Source organism: Harmonia axyridis, chromosome 1, assembly GCF_914767665.1.
Source record: "Harmonia axyridis chromosome 1, icHarAxyr1.1, whole genome shotgun sequence".
Lineage (NCBI taxonomy): Eukaryota > Metazoa > Arthropoda > Insecta > Coleoptera > Coccinellidae > Harmonia > Harmonia axyridis.
In genome coordinates this window covers 59,412,836-59,431,758 of record NC_059501.1, presented here as the reverse complement: position 1 = coordinate 59,431,758, position 18,923 = coordinate 59,412,836, and the positions used below count along the sequence as shown (strand labels likewise).

Sequence of the window (18,923 nt, the reverse complement as noted above, 5' to 3'; positions counted from 1 at the left end):
TAAATAAATAAAAATGGATATGCGACTTTCTGTAGAATTCCTAAAAATATTCAATACATTAGGATTTGTAATATTTTGTTGGGACTGTATAATTGAATGGTAACGTGAAATGATCAATTCGGATAAGTAAAAAAACCTTTCAACTAAAGTTTATTAGTCATGCAAATAACGTGTAATATTTTTATTATGTGACCAGCATTTAAAACTTCTTCACCTTCATAAACACTTCTAGAAGTGTTTGTGCCTTTAAGATACCACAAGTATTCTACTAAACTCAGTCTTGTCATTTTGACCTAAAAAAGGTACTATTAGAATCCTGTAGTATAATAATGTTGATTAAACCGTTCACATATTATATGCACACGATTGTTATTCTTCATTTTTCGAAGTCTTCCATCCTTGCATAACTTTCAATATCACTAGACTGAACTGAAACAAATGATGATACCTACCGCCTTTACCTAAAATAAAAATATTATATACACAGTAACACACTTGTTCACTATAGAAGTCTGAAAAGTTTTTATATTTATTGTAAAATCAAATTTTAATAACGCAAATACATACACAACTAATACAACAAAACACTTCAATGTCAACATTTATAGTTCTACGTAATTGCCGGTTTTCTGGAAGCATATTCTAGCTCGGAGAATTTGAACATTTTGAAATATTTGGGAATGAATTTGCTTCTGGTCCGTAATAAATCGAATCATCTACCAATTCTTGAACACGACATCTGAATGCTAATATTCGTGACTCTGGAATTTTTCTCACATAAGGTAAAAGACTTTTGAAGAACAAGAGATGTTCATCTTCTTCGTAGCTTTGTCTTCTTGATTTTGCCTCAAGGTATTCCAGCTTACGTTTTTCAATATCCAACAGGGAAGTGTTGAATTCGTCATTCATCAAGGTGCGTCTCCTCTTCGCCACAGGTTTCTCAGTCCCGGTACTTGCTGGAGAAAGAGTGCTAGCATTTTCATTGTCACAATCAGCTCTTATATTTTCTGTATCTTGTTCCTTATTATTTTTGAAACTAAACGTGCTACCAATCTCATTTCGATCCGAACCTTGAGGAATTTCATCAAAATATTCATTTTCGTTGCTAACATCACATCTAGTAAAGGATTGACTAGCATCATCTCCATATTCACGCTGGTGAAGTTGCAGTGCAGCAGATAAATTTCCACTGGAAGCTCTTGGTTTCACTACATCCTTCAAAAACAGAAGTTGCGTGAAATAGGTCCATTTAGATGACAGTTCATCTTCTGGAGCGTCTCCTGAACGTAAAATAGGGCATTTCCCCAACTCGACCGAAAATTGGTCGCGAAGGTATTTCCATTTCTTTCTCAATTTGTTCCCTGAAAAAAACATGAACCCATTACTAGTATGAGAATGATAACAATAAAAATTCATCGTGATTTATAGGTTTGAACTAATTTAACTGTATATATTTGTAAATATTTGGCTACCGGATCATGCTTCAAATCTCCTTCATTTTCATTTCGAATTGGAGCATCTACAGTGGGACATATTGTTGCAGAGACAGTTACTGTAGGTACAGTACATATGCTTATTGTTACAAATCAAGAAGATTATCAGAACATAGCAGAAAATTCCACTAGAATTTAAAATTTTCCCAACTGCATTAGGGTCAGATGGCAAGCATATTCGCATTGTCTGTCCATCAAAAACGGGATCGATGTTTTATAAATATAAACATTTTTTCTCTGTCATTTTACAAGAGGTAGCAGACGCTAATTATAACTTTATTGTTGTAGATGAAGGTGGATATGGCGAGCAGAGTGACGGAGGTACATTTAAAGCTTCAGAAATGTATCATTTCTAGAAAATAAATCAACTGAATATTGCAGAACCTTGCTATTTGCCCCAAACAAGGACAAAAGCCCCATATGTATTAATAGGTGATGAAGCATACCCACTTCTTCCGTACCTTTTAAAACCCTTTGGTGGTAAAAACCTTACTATGGAAGAAGATTGCTTTAATAAGCGCTTATCTCGTGCTAGATTTGGGATTTTTGGCGAATTCTTTCAAAGTGTATAAAAACAGACATAAAGACAGTAGAGAATATTATCAAATGTGTATATCTTACTAATGTGGAAAATTTCTAATATTGCAAATTTAAAACAATTAGTTGGATGACCTAAGAATTCAGCTAAACATATTCGAGATATTTTTGTAACATACATTTCCGATAATCCTTTAAGCTAGGTTGACATGCATTGCGTTCAATGATTTTACGCCTTGTTCACGGGCGACGAAACGACGTATTCGTATCGCCATAACCTATTTGGCAAATTTATGTTATTTCTTCGTCGGCACAAAGGGATGCCGACCAGCCCTGATGACTGCACATGTCTTTCTGCGTCAATCTAGATATTTATGACTATGATGCGGCTCCTTTTTGATGGGAATTAACTTTGTCGGTATTTCTGCCTGTTGTTTATGACCGAATTAAATCTCATTCCGAATTTCTAAACATGTGATTTCTGTTGATCAATCGCAAAACGTTTGTGGCTCTATTTTCATAGGACTTTTTTCATCCAAGGAATCTCGCTTTTTCGTTTTCTCTTGCCGTTAAGGGCCCCCGCAGACTGCAGACTTTTTATCGGCCGATAGTTTGGTCGGCTTCTTAATCAGTATGGAGAGGAATGCATATGCGCACACTACAGCGATTCAGTATCGGCCGATAAAAAAGTTTGATGGGCTACCCGATTACATTCAAACTAATCTGTCGGCCAACTATCGGCCGACTGTTTAATCAGTATTGGCGCATACACGCCTGAGCATACATGACGATTGTTTAGTCGGCCGATAGTTCAGTTCGTTCTGTGATTTGGCGTCGTGAGCGTGTATTTTGAATATGGCGTCGCCCAAATCACAATTTTTGATTGTAGAAAGTTAGAGAATAGTCGGCCGGCTGTTGGATAGTCTGCGCCCTGTTCACCAACTAAACTGTTTAGTTGGCTCAGTGTGCGCACTTTCAGACCAACCCGACCAAACTATCGGCCGATAAAAAGTCTGCAGTCTGCGGGGGCCCTAATATTTTAACAAAAGTTTTTGTCTGAGAATATTTTTATATAGTTAGGCTATATGCAGGGTATCCCGGGAAGAATGCGACAAATGGATACATAAATGGAGGTCATCATGGGGAACTCATATCAAGATCGCCATTTGCTATATACAGGGTGATGTTAATCTCATAAGTGAAATTTCACAGTTCAATAACTCTTTAACTAATCGACCGAATAATTTCAAATTTTGAAGAGTAGTCACTCTACTATCGCCTTCCTTCAATCCAATTCCTTTCTGAAATCGCGAACAAACCAGATCCGGACGTTTTCTATTTTCGGAAATATTGGATCACCCTGTATGTGCTTTATGATTTTATTTCGAATTCGTAACCACAAATAATTAATTCATAGAGAAAATTCAAAAATCATTATTATTATTATAAACATTGCCTTATGAGTGGAATTTCATTGTGCTATAAATTTATCAGTAGAATCAAATTCGAAATGTGCAGATCGGAATTCCTGACGTCAGAGGAAATACTTTTTTCCTTTACCATTTTTTCCGAATAGGCTCGGTTGAAAAGATATGGGCTGTTGGAAATCCATAAAAAAAATGTAATTTTTAGTTATATCTCGCAAATGGAATGGAATCGGACATGTACAAGCAAAGACTCACCCTGTATAGTTGAGCTATATATTTCAGCTGACCGATGTCTGTCAGATTTTCAAACAATTTACTGATTTTCATTATTTGAAGAAAAAGGAGAGAGTTATTTCTGAAAATCTGACCAGAACAAGGATACTGCACAAATGTAGCAAAAGTATCTGAAGCAATTTTGGCCGAAGAAAAACGAAAGTGCACGACTTACTTTCTTCAAATTTTTTTTAAGGAAATGTCAGGGGCACAACTTCCCATAAGTGCAAAACAAAATCGAAATACAGATGTGCTGGGATGAGTTTTTTTTTCTAATTTTTGAGTATTCCTGTGAAACCCAAAAAATTCATGACATAAGTGCTGGCCTGGCCTTCAATTGAATTTTGTGATATTTAGTACATGTACTTAAAATTTATTTCATCCGTTGAAACCCAATAAACATATTTTGAAAAATATTTTCAAAGTCATATGTAACAAAAAAAAAATGTTACAAAGTATCACAAACCTAGTACAGCACAATTCATTAAAAAAAAATCAAAAATTACCCTTGTCTTCTTCCACTATGGTCGCTCAAAGACCACGAAACACGTTGAATATCTAACATGTTTGATATCCCATTTTACGTTCGTGCCGGCTACGAAACCGTCCGTTTCGAGAATAGTTTCACAACTCCTCCGTTGACACGAGTCGATCTCTACACATAACTAACCTCGCCTGTGCTTCACTACCCGTGTCAATTAGGATAAATCGTTCATTTCGTGAATATTCGCTCGACTGTTCCGTTGACACGGGTCGTTTTCCATGTATTCTTGAACCACAGCTGTGATCCACTAGCCATGTCAACCTAGCTTTATCGTATACTTAGGACAATCATTATTTCAAATATTAAATAAAAACATAACAAATATTTTTCAATTCATTGCATATTAAATCATCAATAGAAGTTAAATAATAGTATATTATTCAACGAGCGGTAATGTAGGTCATAACTCACGCAGATGAAGTTTGCAGCACGAGCCGCAGGCGAGTGCTGTAATTCATCAAGTGAGTTATGACCATTACCGCAAGTTGAATACTATACTTTATCTACGACTATATCAATAAATACTAAGAAAATATACAGACTTAGAATATAGACAGAAGGAATGGGAAATAAACATATGTGCTCGATCCCGACTACAAGAGAGATGGAAACATAATGTCACCAATCACAATCGAACTAGCTTCGGCTAGCTCGAATCCAGTATAGAGTACAGACATAGAACTATATTGAAAAACCTCAATAGTTGCCTATAAAAATGCATTAAAATATACCAAAAAACATTCCCTGTAAAAGATGACTTAATGACCTTACTGCTACAAACTCCTTTATATTTTTTTCGGGCAAGTAATTCTGTATGGTAACATTAGCTGTTTGTCTTTTGAAAATGTATACCTATATAATATTTCATCTTCGATATCTGAATTGATCGTTTTCAGCAAAACATTCAGAGTAATAAGATATCAAATTAATTTGAAAACGTCAAAATTATTAAAGTGACATTCCCTCGGACATTCCTCCCCTCAATAACAATAATGGAATGTTCCCTTTCGGCCAATCGAATAGAAACAGAGAAGTATAGAAGCACAGATCCATATTTTCCGATTTATTATAGTGAGTTATAGTAGTAAGTTATTATAACTCACGATGTTTGTTAATAGATACTATTAATTGCTAAAAAGCAGTTGAATAATGGAAATATAATTCAATAGGAGTAGATAAACATTTTTATTCCTTACCATCTTCATTCATTTCCAAACTAATTTCTCTCCAACATTTGTCCACTATATTTCGGTTACTATGCAACTTATGATTTTTATTCCATATTGCACTCCTTTTGTACACTTCGGCAATGAGAGCGTCGATATCCATTTTCACAACACAGTCTGAGCAGGTCAACCGGCTTGAAAGAACTAGTGTAGCTGCAGAGTAAAAGCGGGTAAACCGCTTACCGGCGGTCGGCTCCGATAGTTTCCGGTTTCTCGCGCCTATGGAGGACAGAGTAGTTGCCGGATAAAACTGGTAGTTCTGTTCGAAACATTGAGCGTGAAAATGTCGTTGTTGTCATCTGATGATATGATTGCTCTAGATTCAGTAAAGTCGGTATTCATCCAATAAATCGTTTGAAATTTAGATATGGTGAATATCATCACTTATTTTTAAAATTAAAAAATATGACGAAAAGCCCTTTCAATACACCCGAATGAGTCACGAAACATTCAAATATATTTTGAATAAGATTGAGCACCGCCTAAATAAAAATTGGTGTAATTTTCATAAACAGCCTATATATCCCGAGGAAAGATTCGCGATTACTTTAAGAGGGATTTATACCTCGTGACTTTCTCGTGTTCTGCTGAAACTACTTCTATCTCCTCAGCGCTTTTGAAATTTCACCACTTCTCAGGTTGAGTAAAGCAATGTCAAACGTTTCTCTGATTTACCGTCTTTTTTACCACATGCAAGAAATCAAAATACGTTTTAACGTCTTTATTTTTTAATTTAGAAAAAAACGCATTTTCAGCCTTCGACAAAAATTTTTGTATAATATTTTTGTGTGAAAATTCATTAAAAAAGAAATGCTTGTTGGTCGAATTTCTCAAAACGAATAAAAGTGAAAACCTCATATAAATCGATGGTCTTAAGCGTAAAATAATGCGTGCTAATTATTGAAATGATCGCTGAAATGGGATAGACCCCTTATATTACAAAATCTATCGTAGGATGATAGGTAACATTAAAAGAAAGGTAATTTATATGGGTTAATGAAGAACCAATAAACTTTCAGAGGTTGTAGATTCTAAAATATTTTACTAATGAATCATCACATAACTTATAAATCTATATAATCTGTTATTGATAAATTTATTAAATTTTATTACCGAAGAATTGTTTTTTGGAAGAATATTCTGGCCTGGAGAATTTGAACATGAATTTGACGAAGTATTTGGGAATGTATGTACTTATGGTAAGTTATAAATTTAATCATTGACCAATTCTTGAATATGACATCTAAATGCTAATATTTCGGTTACTGTGCAACTTATGATTTTTATTCCATATTGCACTCCTTTTGTACACTTTGGCAATGAGAGCGTCGATATCCATTTTCACAACACAGTCTGAACAGGTCAACCGGCTTGAAAGAACTAAATTGCAATACCGACAAAGCAGCCGGAGCCTATTGCCAGCGCCGACAAGTTTCAACCGGCTTTCACTGTGTTACCGCTAATTCATTATTATAGAATAATTTATAAAGCTTGCCAGCGACGGTCAGTACCGACTACCGCTAATTCATTATTATAGAATAATTTATAAAGCTTGCCAGCGACGGTCAGTACCGACTACCGGGAAGCAGATTATCGGCTTCCACTTTGTTTGTACCCTTAGGCACATATGCCTTGAAAAATTTCACTCCACCTCAAAGAATGTGTGAATTTTTTTTTTTTTGACATGTCTTGAATTCTCAGATATTATTTGATCTACTCTAAGAAAGTGTTCAAAGTGCACCTCAAAAATATGTAAATATTTGTACTCGAATTCTCAGGTACAATTTGGACTATCTCAAGGTGGATCAAAATCTTTTCTAAATATTTTGTCCCGTCATGTATGGGATTGGAAAATAAGTGTTATTATAACAACCTTAAGGAGTGCCGGAGTAACAGTTAAGAGGGGTTAATACCACATGACATTCACATGATATGCTAAAGCTTAACTACTCCCACAGATTACGGATAACATAGATGGGACACTCCCCTACCTAAAGTAGAATCATTTGAAATTAACTCCCCCTGGCGACCGGGACAAGAACAAACTCGACAAACGCGGGAAATTTGAAGTGAGTGGTTTTCCTATACTTGTTTTGAATTTATTAACGAAATATTAAGCAATTCAAATGGAGTTTGGTGCTATGATGACCAAAAACCATTTGAATTTTTTTATAAATAACTGGTATAATATGTGATGATATTACATTTTGTGCAAATAAAAGTCGATAGTAGAATAAACATATAATTTATTAGCAGTAAACAAAAATAAAAAAATCAACAAAAAATAAACAATATATGTATAAATATATCAACATTGAAATAATAAAGGAGCATCAACATTAAATAAATAAATTAGTTCAAACAATAAAAGAATAAATTAGTTTCAACAATAATAAAATTACTTTCAACAAAAATGAATAACATGAATAAATTAATTTGAATAAATAAATAAATATATGAATAAATAAATAAATGAATAAATAAATAAATGAATAAAAAATTAAATAAATAAATCATTTCTTTTTTCTCTTTGTATCAAATATCCTTTTTGCTCCTATTTTGATAGGATCAATTAATTCTTCACTAGGGGAAGTTAGAAGGAACTTGGAAAATTTTGTGTCGGTACCACTCATAATTTAGTTTACCTGCTTGCACCACCAGTGTAAGGAACACCTTATTATTGTCTCACATACTTTTTCCCCCAACATATGTTCATTACAATTTAACATTTTGAAGTCCAAATATTTCATTAAAAACGTTTTAAATAGAGGGAAATGTTTTTTTTTTCACAAATTCGCGGAATAATATAGAAAAGGTATAATAATTCAGAGAGTGCCGAAATAAAAATGATACACATTGCCCAGGTTTTGTCAACTTTCCGTGTTTATACTGCCTTACCTGAATAAAATCCATGTCCCCCAATTCTTCACTGTTCAAGGTTAAATTTTTTTACACTTATCACATTGTTTGATCAATTTATCTTTGAATGAAATTTTACAAATGAATCCACACATATAAACTAAAGTACATCTACTAAATTTTGATTTTTGTTCAAGGACTATTAATTTCGGAATAACTATATTTAAATCTTCAAGCACAACATTTTGAGGTAAAGGAAATTTTAATAAAACAAATGATTTTAGATTATCCAAATTATCTTCACAGTTGGAACCTACAGAATGGGAGGACATGAAGTTATTCAAAGTAAGGCATTTGAAAGAGGACATAAACTGGCCAATATTTGGATTAGTGTTCCTTACACCATGCCCTCGGATATAACTGAAAAAATTTTCAAGGCAATCTTGATTGAAAGCACCAGTCAAGATATACTTGAAACTTTTTTCAGTCAACAACCTCCTCTTAAAGTAAACGAAAGCTTTCAAAGTCAAAATAAAATTTTTTATGGTAGGTACCACCACATTTTTTTTTTTCATCATAAAAATACATGTTTTCAAAAAATTTTATTGATTTTTTCCAAAAGATTTCATGTTCTGATTTTGTGGTTATTGGTTCCTTCAAAAACTTACCCTGTGTATTTCGAATCTTTGATACATTGAGAGAATCAATCAGTGCATACAGTACCTACAAAAAATCAAATGTTCATCAGAATTCAAAAACCAACAAACTAGAAACATACTACATCCTAAAACTATTACTGAAATATATACTATGTAACGCCTAATTCTTAGTATCGTTTAAACCAGAATATACTACAGCTCCATTGGACAGTACACATGGAACAAAAATTTAAGGGGTTTAAATATGAATAAAATTGAGTAATTCGATAAAATTACCTGGAATACTGATTGTAGGTATGGCATTGCAAGTAAGACCACGATGGCTTCCTGGAAGATGATATTTTTTATCAAAATGTGAATGGCACACAAAATAACCTTCATAAATTCGATGCCTACTGAATTGTTGCCAATTTCTTGGTTGGATCATTTGGAATTAATCCAAATTACTCTTAGGGAAATGATTTCTTGTACTTGTCTCATCGGTACATCCTTGTACACAACATTTCTTTAGTCTAGGCATTCTGATAAAATAATATATGCATTATTTATTTAATTGAAACTTGTTAGATTGAAGCACTTACCTCGAAATTTGGAAGTATATATTTTTCTTCAAATGAATTTCTACGGCGTACGAGAATTGTACTTAGTTGAACAACTTCAATGACAAACGTCCATTTTCAGCTTCTAGGTTAAAATAATATTGCAAGAGCAAACCAAACGTAAACAAATGACTTGCAGCGGTTCCAAGCAACCGGGACAAGAACTAAAACTTAATTTCGGGTGGGGGAAGGCGAGTGTTCTATCTATGTTATCCGTAATCTGTGACTACTCCTCTCTACTCAGCGTATAAGAGATCTCACCAATTTTCAGGATGTGTGAAGCAATCTCAAACGTTCCTTTGGTTTAATGTCCCTTTCTTCCACATGCAAGAATTCGAAATACGTTTTTACGTCTTTATTTAAAATTTTAGAAAAACCGCATATTCAGCTTTCGACAATATGTTGTGTATAATATTTTTATGTGAAAATTCATAAAAAAAAATAAATATTCTTTCGGAAAGTATTAAGTATCGTACATGTATGTATTCTTGAAAAAAAATTTATTCAATTTTTTTCGAAAAAGATTATTAAATAGGCTGGTTTCAGAGTCACGCTGACAGGCCAATATGTATGATTACTTATGAAGCGTTTTAGAATAACGCTGACGGCTCAGCGCTGAGGAATCGAGCGCGTACGCGCCACGCGTCAGCGCCGCTGACCAGGCCACGCCGACGCGCTACCGAGCTCAGAGATCGTTACTGTGTTACGGAAATCGCACGCGCTGACGGGGACAGTCAACGCAACAATGAATCGCGATATTGATACTGGTCGTGTGATTGAAGAAGTTCGGCTGCGAAAATGTTTATGGGACGCCAGTGACATATTCTATAAAAATAAAAACGCCCGATTGAAGGCCTGGAACGACATCGTAATCGCACTGTTTGAGGATGTGCAGGAAAATGAAAAAAACAATTTGGGTAAGTAGGTGCATTTAATATATTTTTGCATGTAATTATGTATAAGTTCATATAGCTTATAGTTTTTCAAACAAGTTTAAAAAAGGTTATGTTAAAATATACATGTATCTTGCCAGGGAACTCTCCCGATGGGTGTCAAAAAATATTGAGCAAATAAGTCCCGTGATACATTCCCCGATCTGTTCATGGGCTCATCATTTTGTAAATCAATCATGCCCTCTATTGTCAAAGAATCTTCCACCCTGTAGCCATCTCGAACTCGTATAAAGTTATGCAATATACAGCATGCCTTTACTATATTTGTGGAAACTTTAACACTAACAGCCATAGGAGTATGAAACACTCTGAATTTGTTAGACATTATGCCAAACGTGGATTCAATGTATCTTCTTGCACGACTCAATCGGTAGTTGAAAATTTTTTCTTTATGCGTCATGTTGCTTCGTACATATGGTTTCATTACGTGCTTCGATATACCAAACGACCCATCGCCAATAATGAAATGGTTTACTGGGTCAGTTGTACCTGGTAAAGGTTTGGGACCTGGCAAATTCAAAGTGTTAGTCTCCAGGTTTCGAAATAAAGCGCTGTTCTTAAAAATCGATGAATCCGAGTTTTTTCCATGTGCACCAATGTTAACATAAGTAAAGCAATAATCTGCATCACACATAGCCAGGAGAACTATGGAATAAAAATTCTTATAGTTGTAGAACATCGATCCACCGCCCTTTGGATTTATAATTCTTATATGCTTCCCGTCAATTGCTCCGACACAATTAGGAAAGTTGGCCTTGTGAAGAAATCCATTGGCTATTTCTTGCCACATCTCTGAGCTTCTGGTTGGTAGGCATTCATCGTGAAGTGTATCCCAGATTAGTGAACATACTTCATTTACAATAAAACTAATAGTAGTTACTCCCAGCCTGAATGAATATTGTAGATCTGTGAATGTATTTCCTGTAGCCAAAAATCTGAAAAAAAAAAGAAAATAATGTTACTAATTGTTTGCTTTCATATTGTTACAGAAAAACTAATCCAGCAAAGATGGAAGACTGCTCGGGATGCATTTTTTAGATGCAAAGGTTCTATGAGAAACACTCCTTCAGGTAGTTCTGCGAAAAAGATGAAGAAATATGTATACTATGATGACTTATCCTTTTTGCATCAAACGGGTGTTAATATAGTGATTGATTCATTGTCAACTAACTCCGACAATTCTTCTACTATTATTGATACCGAAGACACCTCCAATATGTATACATTGGAGAACGCCGAACAGAGGCAACTGGAACAAGAACAGGGATCGACGCAAATGCCGCGCCCACCAAAAAAGAGGAAACGCCAACCCCTCCAAGAAAATAGCAATTTCGAAAAGGAACTGTTGACTTTGCTAAGAAACCAAACGCCAGATATTGACAACGATGACCTGGCCTTTTTCTCATCTTTGGGCCCGGTGCTAAAGAGCTTTGATCTTGAACAAAAGTTGCAATTTCGTTCTAGAGTGTTAGCAGTGGCAATGGATATTCAAAATATCTACCCTAGAGCTAACAGTTCACCGACAAATTACACAACGGATAATGAGGCTCAAGGTAATGATGGCACTCCGTCAACATATGAAGAAGAATATAAGCCACAGATGTACCACATTTAAATTTGATTATAATAAAACGATTGAAACAACTTGTTTTTTTCTTACCTTAAAGTAACCATCAATCGTTCAGCTGGTGATATAGGTAAACGCCTGTAACTGCAACGTAGTAACTTATCATGTAACTTTGCCAGTAACTCGTCGAAAGTTCTTGATGACATGCGAAAGTAATTAAAGAATTTGGTTTCGTCATCTCTTAACTGGTTGAACAATGTAACAAATGCTCCCACTAGCAATCTTTGAGAAATAAGTGGATTGCCTTGAAGTCTTTTTCTTCGTTGTTGTTGTCTTTTCTTTTTCCATAACAAATACACGGCAGCAACTCGAACACTCATTTGGTTGGGCATGACTGTACCTCACCACGTTCAGCGTAACTCTGAAACGAGTTTCTACTTGCTAGTTGCTACGCGCGTAGGCTTCAGCGCTGACGGTCAGCGTGACTCTAAAACCAGCCATAAGGGTTTTCCGCAACGACGATCCCCTTTGAAATGAATAATACTGAAAACCTCTTATAAATCGATAAGCTCTAGCGTAAAATAAAGCATACTAATTTCTGAACAGATCGCTGAAACGAGCGTCAGACTGTTTTTACGTGCTTGATACTTCAATTGTATTTATCAACTCTTCAGTTGTGAATTTTTAGAACTATCATTATTATTAATATCAATTAATAAAGTAATGTTGATAGTTTTCGAAATATTCTTTGAAATATCCTATTATTTCTAGTCGTATATATGCAGTGGCGACGCTAAGGGGGGGGGGCAAAAAAAATCCGGCCCCCTCTTGGCCACCCATGTTTTTGAAAGCTGGCATCGCCACTGTACATATGGAAATTCGTTCGGCTTGTGTTTAATAACAATACAATCGTTATCATCATATTATAATATTGAGAAACACTTGCTCATCAAAAATATTGTGTTTCTCAAAACAACTCACATTTTTTTAGTCATAAGGTAATAAATTCCGGTTGATCAAATTTTTGTTATGCATAGGGATATAGGTAATAAATTATTGCAGTCCACATTCCGTTTTGAATAATCTAACGATATAGAGTTCAATTATATGCTTATCACTAAGAAGTTATCTGTATCAACACTTGAACAATATGACTCATAACTGATAAACGAACAAATACTTCCTGAACTGGAATAATTCTGCTTCAAATATTATTTTTACTAAATTTAGCCTAGAATAATAGGTTTAACTTCCGTCCAATTTCCCCAGGCATTTTAAATTGATTGGTGGGGTTTTGGCAGGGGAAAGCATTGTTCCCCTCCAGGCCCTCAAAGTAAATTCCTAACGAATATAGTCTCTAGGGTTCAGAGGCAACGCCCAATACTCCCAAAACCTAAAACATCCATGTTCAGAACAGAAATGTGGTTACCGTCTATTTGAGTGAAGCCTGATAAAAACTCGTTTCAAATTATCAGTTCCGTTCAATCTCAACAAAAAACGCATTGTCAGAATGTCAATCATTGAATGCCTGTTACTAATGGAATGGAGGGGAGCAGATGACTAATGTAACTTGGATATGTCAGGGGAAAGGTCGGGAGGGGAACCTCGCTATACAAGATGGCTTGGCACAGAAATATGGCACGCTATTCACTCCGGACGAATCCATTCACAGACAGGGGGAGGAAGCTTGTGCTTCACTGAATTCTCGTTTATTATTCTGTATAGGACAGGAAAGAATTCGAAGTATATTCACGTTGAGTTACTTATAATGAATTTTAGAAAGGAGATATTTATACATCTGCTCTTTTATGACTGAGTTAAAGTTAAAGAAATATCATTAGTGGGATGTTTGAGAAATGCATGGAAAATAGATTTGTTTATTCTATATGCAGATGCAGTACCTATATGAAATGGTTGTTTACTCGATATTTGTATGGAATCGTGTCAAAAACGAGCATTTTCTAAATTCGAATCCATGGTAAGCCTGGAATTTGGAATAGGTACTTGTTGACTTGTTATTCGTATAGAATCTAATTAAAGGGGCCAATTTTCTGAATGAACTTAAATTGAAAGCCTGAAATTTCGAAAATTATTAAATCGAAAACTCCTAGTGTCTAGTGTTACAAGAAATTCTAACGTAGTTTTGAGCATTTATTCTCTGAACCGATCACTCTAACATTTCGTCTATAGTTTTTTAATTGTGAGCAGGTAAAATACTCTTAAAAGATGAGGTTCGACTTGCTAAGGACAAATCAGTACTCGAATGCGATTCTGTAAGGCCGTAATCACCGAACGGAAGGATCTAAAATCCAGAAATGTTCAGGGTAGGTTCGGATCTCGAATACCGCGATTAAGAGGGAACACCATCTCGTGGCATTCTCTTGATCTGTCAATATTTTTCCAGAGGAGGAGGGACAAAATAATGTGGGGTGTTTTGAGAACGATTGAACGATCAGTAGTTAGGAATATTACAATTGTTTCAACTTTTGTCGAGAGAAGGTGCTTTACTACCTAGTCCATTTAAAAAATTCCACAAAATTAGAGTTTTGCCTCTTTTGTAATGGTTTTATGTAGGATTTTTTTCACGAATATTTTACAAATACATCAGTGCTTCGTAGGAATACTATATCATCAATTATTTTGCGAATAACGAAAAGTTACCAAAATTATTATTTTTTCTTCATTCGCAAATTGAAAATATTGACATATTACAATGTAGGATATCGTAGAAATTATGCAATATGGCCGTTCGAAATTTCGTCTTCGCTCTAAATGAAAATCTTCATTTGGATGTAGCATGATAATTTGATACCTAGAAAATCCAAGTAAAATATTGGAAGAAAATTTTCGATTCAGTTGATATTTTGAATGTACCCATATGTAGAACAACTATTTCAAGTTTTGTGAAGAATTTCGTTCAACTATATCCATAGACAATTCCAGACGGAAATTGAAAAAAAATTAATCAATATTTTCATGACGACATAATATCGGAAAATACATTGAAGAAAGAAGAGCTTTGGAGCGCTCTTTCCTGACCACAAAACTCAAGGTAGCAATTAGTGCATGAATTAAAGAGCGCTCAAAAGCTGATTATGAGTTTTTTTAAAAGATGAGAAAAGCACTGATAATAAGTCAGAGCTTTTTATCTTAATAATATCCAGTAATTTTCTCTTAATTATACCTATTCATCAAATACCTATTGTGTCAGTATTATTGGACGGATTTATCCTGTAAAACATTGCACTATGTTGCTAGGCAAGGTCAGGTTACCTGCGATATATTTGGAATACTTAGTTAGAGAGTAAAGTTGTTTTTGTTTGGTTATCGACGGAGTGAAAGGAGATATAATTTGAAATGCCAAGGAAATATTCAAGGTAAGTGAGTTTTTTACGACGTGCTTACATTGCCTCCTTATAAATTATAAAGTACTTAACGTTCCGATAGATTGTAAGGGACCATATGTTTGAATGTGGTTGTTGATTAAGAGATAAGTGATTGTAATAAATACCTAATGCAAATAAATTTCACATCAACACATTAGGAAATTCAGTATCTGATGATTATTGAGAAATAAAAAAGCCTATTATGTGGAAATATATTCATTCAAATGTAAAAGGCTGATAATGATAAACAAATACATATACCCACATACTGTAAATACATTATGAGTTTATCAATTATTTCGTCTAGATTCTGGACAATGATCAGAGGACAACTTTTAAAATGTAGCTACTCTGGTAAAATTATTCAACATAGCAATCCTGTACTTTATTCAATTTAAATATTTTAGGATTTTTCAACCTTCAGGAAAATTTTCCAAAGTTATATTTGTCTTTTAATGTCATTGACGACCTCTTTCCTTGGGTTTCCATGAATGAGTAGGGTAGAGAACAAAAGATCTACATGGTCGCAGTTCCCGGAAGGCTTACCGAGCCACAACGACCCCGGTTCAAATATAATAATATTTTTATCTTTATATATAGTAATACATGGTATAAGCTATTATACTAATAGCCTTTTTGAAAGAAAGAAAAAAGAAAGAAAGAAAGAAAAGTTTATTCAGAAGTAGGTAACAACAATTACAAACTCTTATAAATTTTAAAATAAAACAAAATTTTATGAGCATATATTGAGGGAGAAAAATCGACCTAAGCTACATAATGAAATGTATCTTGTGTGCCAATTTTTTCTTCCCAAAAAATTTACCTTTGAATTCATAGGCTTTGAGATGAGGGCAACAGCCCGGCGGCAGGAACGGGTCGGAGGAAAAGTCCAGAATGAAACCATATAAAATGATTTTTTTTTCTAGAAAAGTTCATTAAAAAAACTCTGGTGCGCTAATAAAAATTGTTTCAGTTTGATCTTAAAACTTCTTGGATTTTGATAACTGTTTTTAAGCTCTGTAGGCAGCTTATTGAAGAGAATTGGACCATAATATGATATGAATCTTTGGGTGACGTTTGTAGGTTTGAACGGAACGCTGAAAGTTTTTTCCCTTGTTGATCTTGTATTATATTTTCTCAGTGTCATATCAACCGGATGACTAATTTTATTAAAATATGCAATAGCTGAGTGAACATAAAGATTTCTGATATTCAGCACATTGAGGTCACTATACAAAACTTCTGAAGATAATTTATATGGTCTTTTAAACAATATCTTCAAAGATGCGTTCTGGGTTATTGATAGCTTTTTCAAGGTGCTATTATATGCACATCCCCATATTACAATGCAATATGTCAAATTCGACTCAATCAGTGCATGGTACAATGTCTTCAGCAACTTATAGTCTAAAACTTCACGGAGTTGATAAAATTTATAGAATATATTTCTAATTTTTTTATTTAAGAAAGCAACATGTTCCTCCCATTTTAGGTGATTATCCAACATTACCCCAAGATACTTTATTTTGTCAACTTTTTTTATCCTGATGCAACTACATATATTTTTATCTACACAGTTTTTATTGTGGACTCTGATTTCACTTATAATCGGCTGATCTACTGACGTGGCACTAAATGTCATAAAAAAAGTTTTTTTATAGTTGAGGCTCAACAAGCTATTGCTCAGCCAACAATATACATCTTTGAGACCCTGTTCAGCCTTGTCATAGACTTGCGGCCACGAGTCACCCGCAAACAACAACACTGTGTCATCAGCATACGAGACAACACTACAGTCCTTCAGTATACCTCCCATAGCGTTGATATATACTAAAAAGAGCAACGGCCCTAAAACAGTACCTTGCGGTACTCCGCATTTAATAAACTTAGGATTACTAATTTTTCCATTTATTTTAACATATATATATTCTTTTGAGATAGAGCAATACAAAAATTATCAACTCCAAACAACAAAGAATGTGTAGATGTAATTTCAGAGGAAATGTAAACAGGGCATAATACATTTCAACGTTTGATACAAGAGAACTGATAAAAACCTCAGCAAAAACTCTGTCTCCCCGTATCGGTGTAGTGACTGGTTTGTGTACCTATACGTTTACAGAATAAGCTGACATATTTATATTGAAGGGCTTCCTCTTCTTCCAAAACAAAATTTTCTCCATCCCCTCTCTTCACCAACGGTGGACGACTTTATAATAGCCTAATAGGCCCATACAACATCAGAGTTGAGTTGTAGTTTAAACAGGTTTTGAGGGTTATAGTAAATAAAAATTGTAACTAGGTCTAGAGATTGTTGTGCTTAATGAAAATTTTGAGGTGAATTATGCTTGAATTTGAGCCTGGCAATGGGTGGAAGAAGACAATTTCATTATTTAAATTTTAGTCTCCTATCCCAAAATTTCTACTCATATAATGTGTTTCAACCATTCTGAATAACTTAACTTTCATGTTATGTCGCAAATACCTACTAGTAACATCCTAAACTCCAACTTCAATGTTTATCCAATTCAAATGCAATTCCGTATGGTGCTCCTGCTTGGGTCCTAGATGGTCCCATTCGAATGTCTGCCTTTCCAGATATGCAGTCACATTGTTGGTTTAATTAGTTAACACCTTAGAATATAGATAGAAGGAACGGAAAGTAAAAATTTGTGATCGATCCCGAATACAAGAAAGATTTAAGTTTAGTGTCACCAATCACAATTGAGCTAGCCGATTGTGTGTGCGAGCCATAGGCAAGGAGAATCCTGATTTGATTGTTGAATGCTTTTTCAGGGATCCTTTGTTCATAACTTCACAATAGCTAAATCATTGAACTCAGAAAAACATTGACCCTTTTGAAGCTCAAAAGAATTTTTATGAATGATCACATTGTAAACTATTTTTGAGCATGAATTGACCATTTCGAAATTAATCAATAGTACATTCTAAAACAAGTAGCACAATGGACTTCTATTCCAACACGAATGCGAACGACTAAGGAGCGAGTTTTCGAACGCATGAGTGTTGGAATTGCCTTCTGCAACGAGTATTAGACGATAATTTCTCCATTTCAGTCAAATTTTGTGAAATAATATTGTCGAAATTCAATGAAAAATTCTGATTAAACTTCCTAGTGACTTAAGTATTGTATCTTGGCAGTTGGTGTCACTGTAACGAACATTGACAGATTACGGATTTTGAATTTGAATCGTATGTTTCGAATTTTGAAATAATTTTTAATTACCTATTAAATTCGTGAATTATATCTGCCGAAATTGATTCAACACCAACAGAATTAAGAGGAATTGCGAATAAGGTCGCAAATCATTTCACTTGATCCAAATAATAATAATAATAATAACTTTTGTTCACTTGTAAAGAGAAAAAAAAATACATT

The 18,923-nt window shown here is 34.4% G+C and overlaps 3 protein-coding genes across 6 annotated transcripts; 1 reads left to right on the top strand and 2 right to left on the bottom strand.

Moving 5' to 3' along the window:
- Positions 1–505: 505 nt before the first annotated feature.
- On the bottom strand, positions 506–9,842 carry LOC123686591. 4 transcript variants are annotated; one of them, XM_045626825.1, is made up of 3 exons: positions 9,600–9,842; positions 9,295–9,539; positions 506–1,361 (listed from the first exon to the last, which is right to left on the bottom strand). In XM_045626825.1, the coding sequence occupies exons 2-3, from the start codon at positions 9,443–9,445 to the stop codon at positions 643–645; spliced, it is 870 nt and encodes a 289-aa protein (XP_045482781.1). In that variant the 5' UTR covers positions 9,446–9,539; positions 9,600–9,842; the 3' UTR covers positions 506–642. The 4 variants fall into 4 exon arrangements, 3 of the variants coding, with proteins under 3 accessions (XP_045482781.1, XP_045482786.1, XP_045482789.1); XR_006748479.1 differs by lacking the exon at positions 506–1,361 and adding an exon at positions 7,952–9,082; XM_045626830.1 differs by having other exon boundaries at positions 9,295–9,842.
- Positions 9,843–10,247: 405 nt separating this feature from the next.
- Positions 10,248–12,202, top strand: LOC123686602. Its single transcript, XM_045626838.1, has 2 exons — positions 10,248–10,534; positions 11,560–12,202. The coding sequence occupies exons 1-2, from the start codon at positions 10,363–10,365 to the stop codon at positions 12,183–12,185; spliced, it is 798 nt and encodes a 265-aa protein (XP_045482794.1). The 5' UTR covers positions 10,248–10,362; the 3' UTR covers positions 12,186–12,202.
- LOC123686590 (putative nuclease HARBI1) lies at positions 10,536–12,621 on the bottom strand. Its single transcript, XM_045626824.1, has 2 exons — positions 12,231–12,621; positions 10,536–11,505 (listed from the first exon to the last, which is right to left on the bottom strand). Exons 1-2 carry the CDS (start codon positions 12,527–12,529, stop codon positions 10,626–10,628), a joined length of 1,179 nt encoding a protein of 392 aa, XP_045482780.1. The 5' UTR covers positions 12,530–12,621; the 3' UTR covers positions 10,536–10,625.
- Between the last annotated feature and the right edge of the window lie 6,302 nt (positions 12,622–18,923).

What these genes read in the sequence shown, in the direction of transcription:
- LOC123686590 (XM_045626824.1), bottom strand. Translation starts at nt 12,529, where the DNA reads ATGCCCAACCAAATGAGTGTTCGAGTTGCTGCCGTGTATTTGTTATGG. An exon ending in CGATTGATGGTTACTTTAAG is followed by an intron (nt 11,506 to 12,230) that starts GTAAGAAAAAAA and finishes TTTTTTTTTCAG; the next exon opens with ATTTTTGGCTACAGGAAATA.
- LOC123686591 (XM_045626830.1), bottom strand. Translation starts at nt 9,445, where the DNA reads ATGATCCAACCAAGAAATTGGCAACAATTCAGTAGGCATCGAATTTAT. An exon ending in ACCTACAATCAGTATTCCAG is followed by an intron (nt 1,362 to 9,294) that starts GTAATTTTATCG and finishes TGTTTTTTTCAG; the next exon opens with GGAACAAATTGAGAAAGAAA.
- LOC123686602 (XM_045626838.1), top strand. Translation starts at nt 10,363, where the DNA reads ATGAATCGCGATATTGATACTGGTCGTGTGATTGAAGAAGTTCGGCTG. An exon ending in AAATGAAAAAAACAATTTGG is followed by an intron (nt 10,535 to 11,559) that starts GTAAGTAGGTGC and finishes ATATTGTTACAG; the next exon opens with AAAAACTAATCCAGCAAAGA.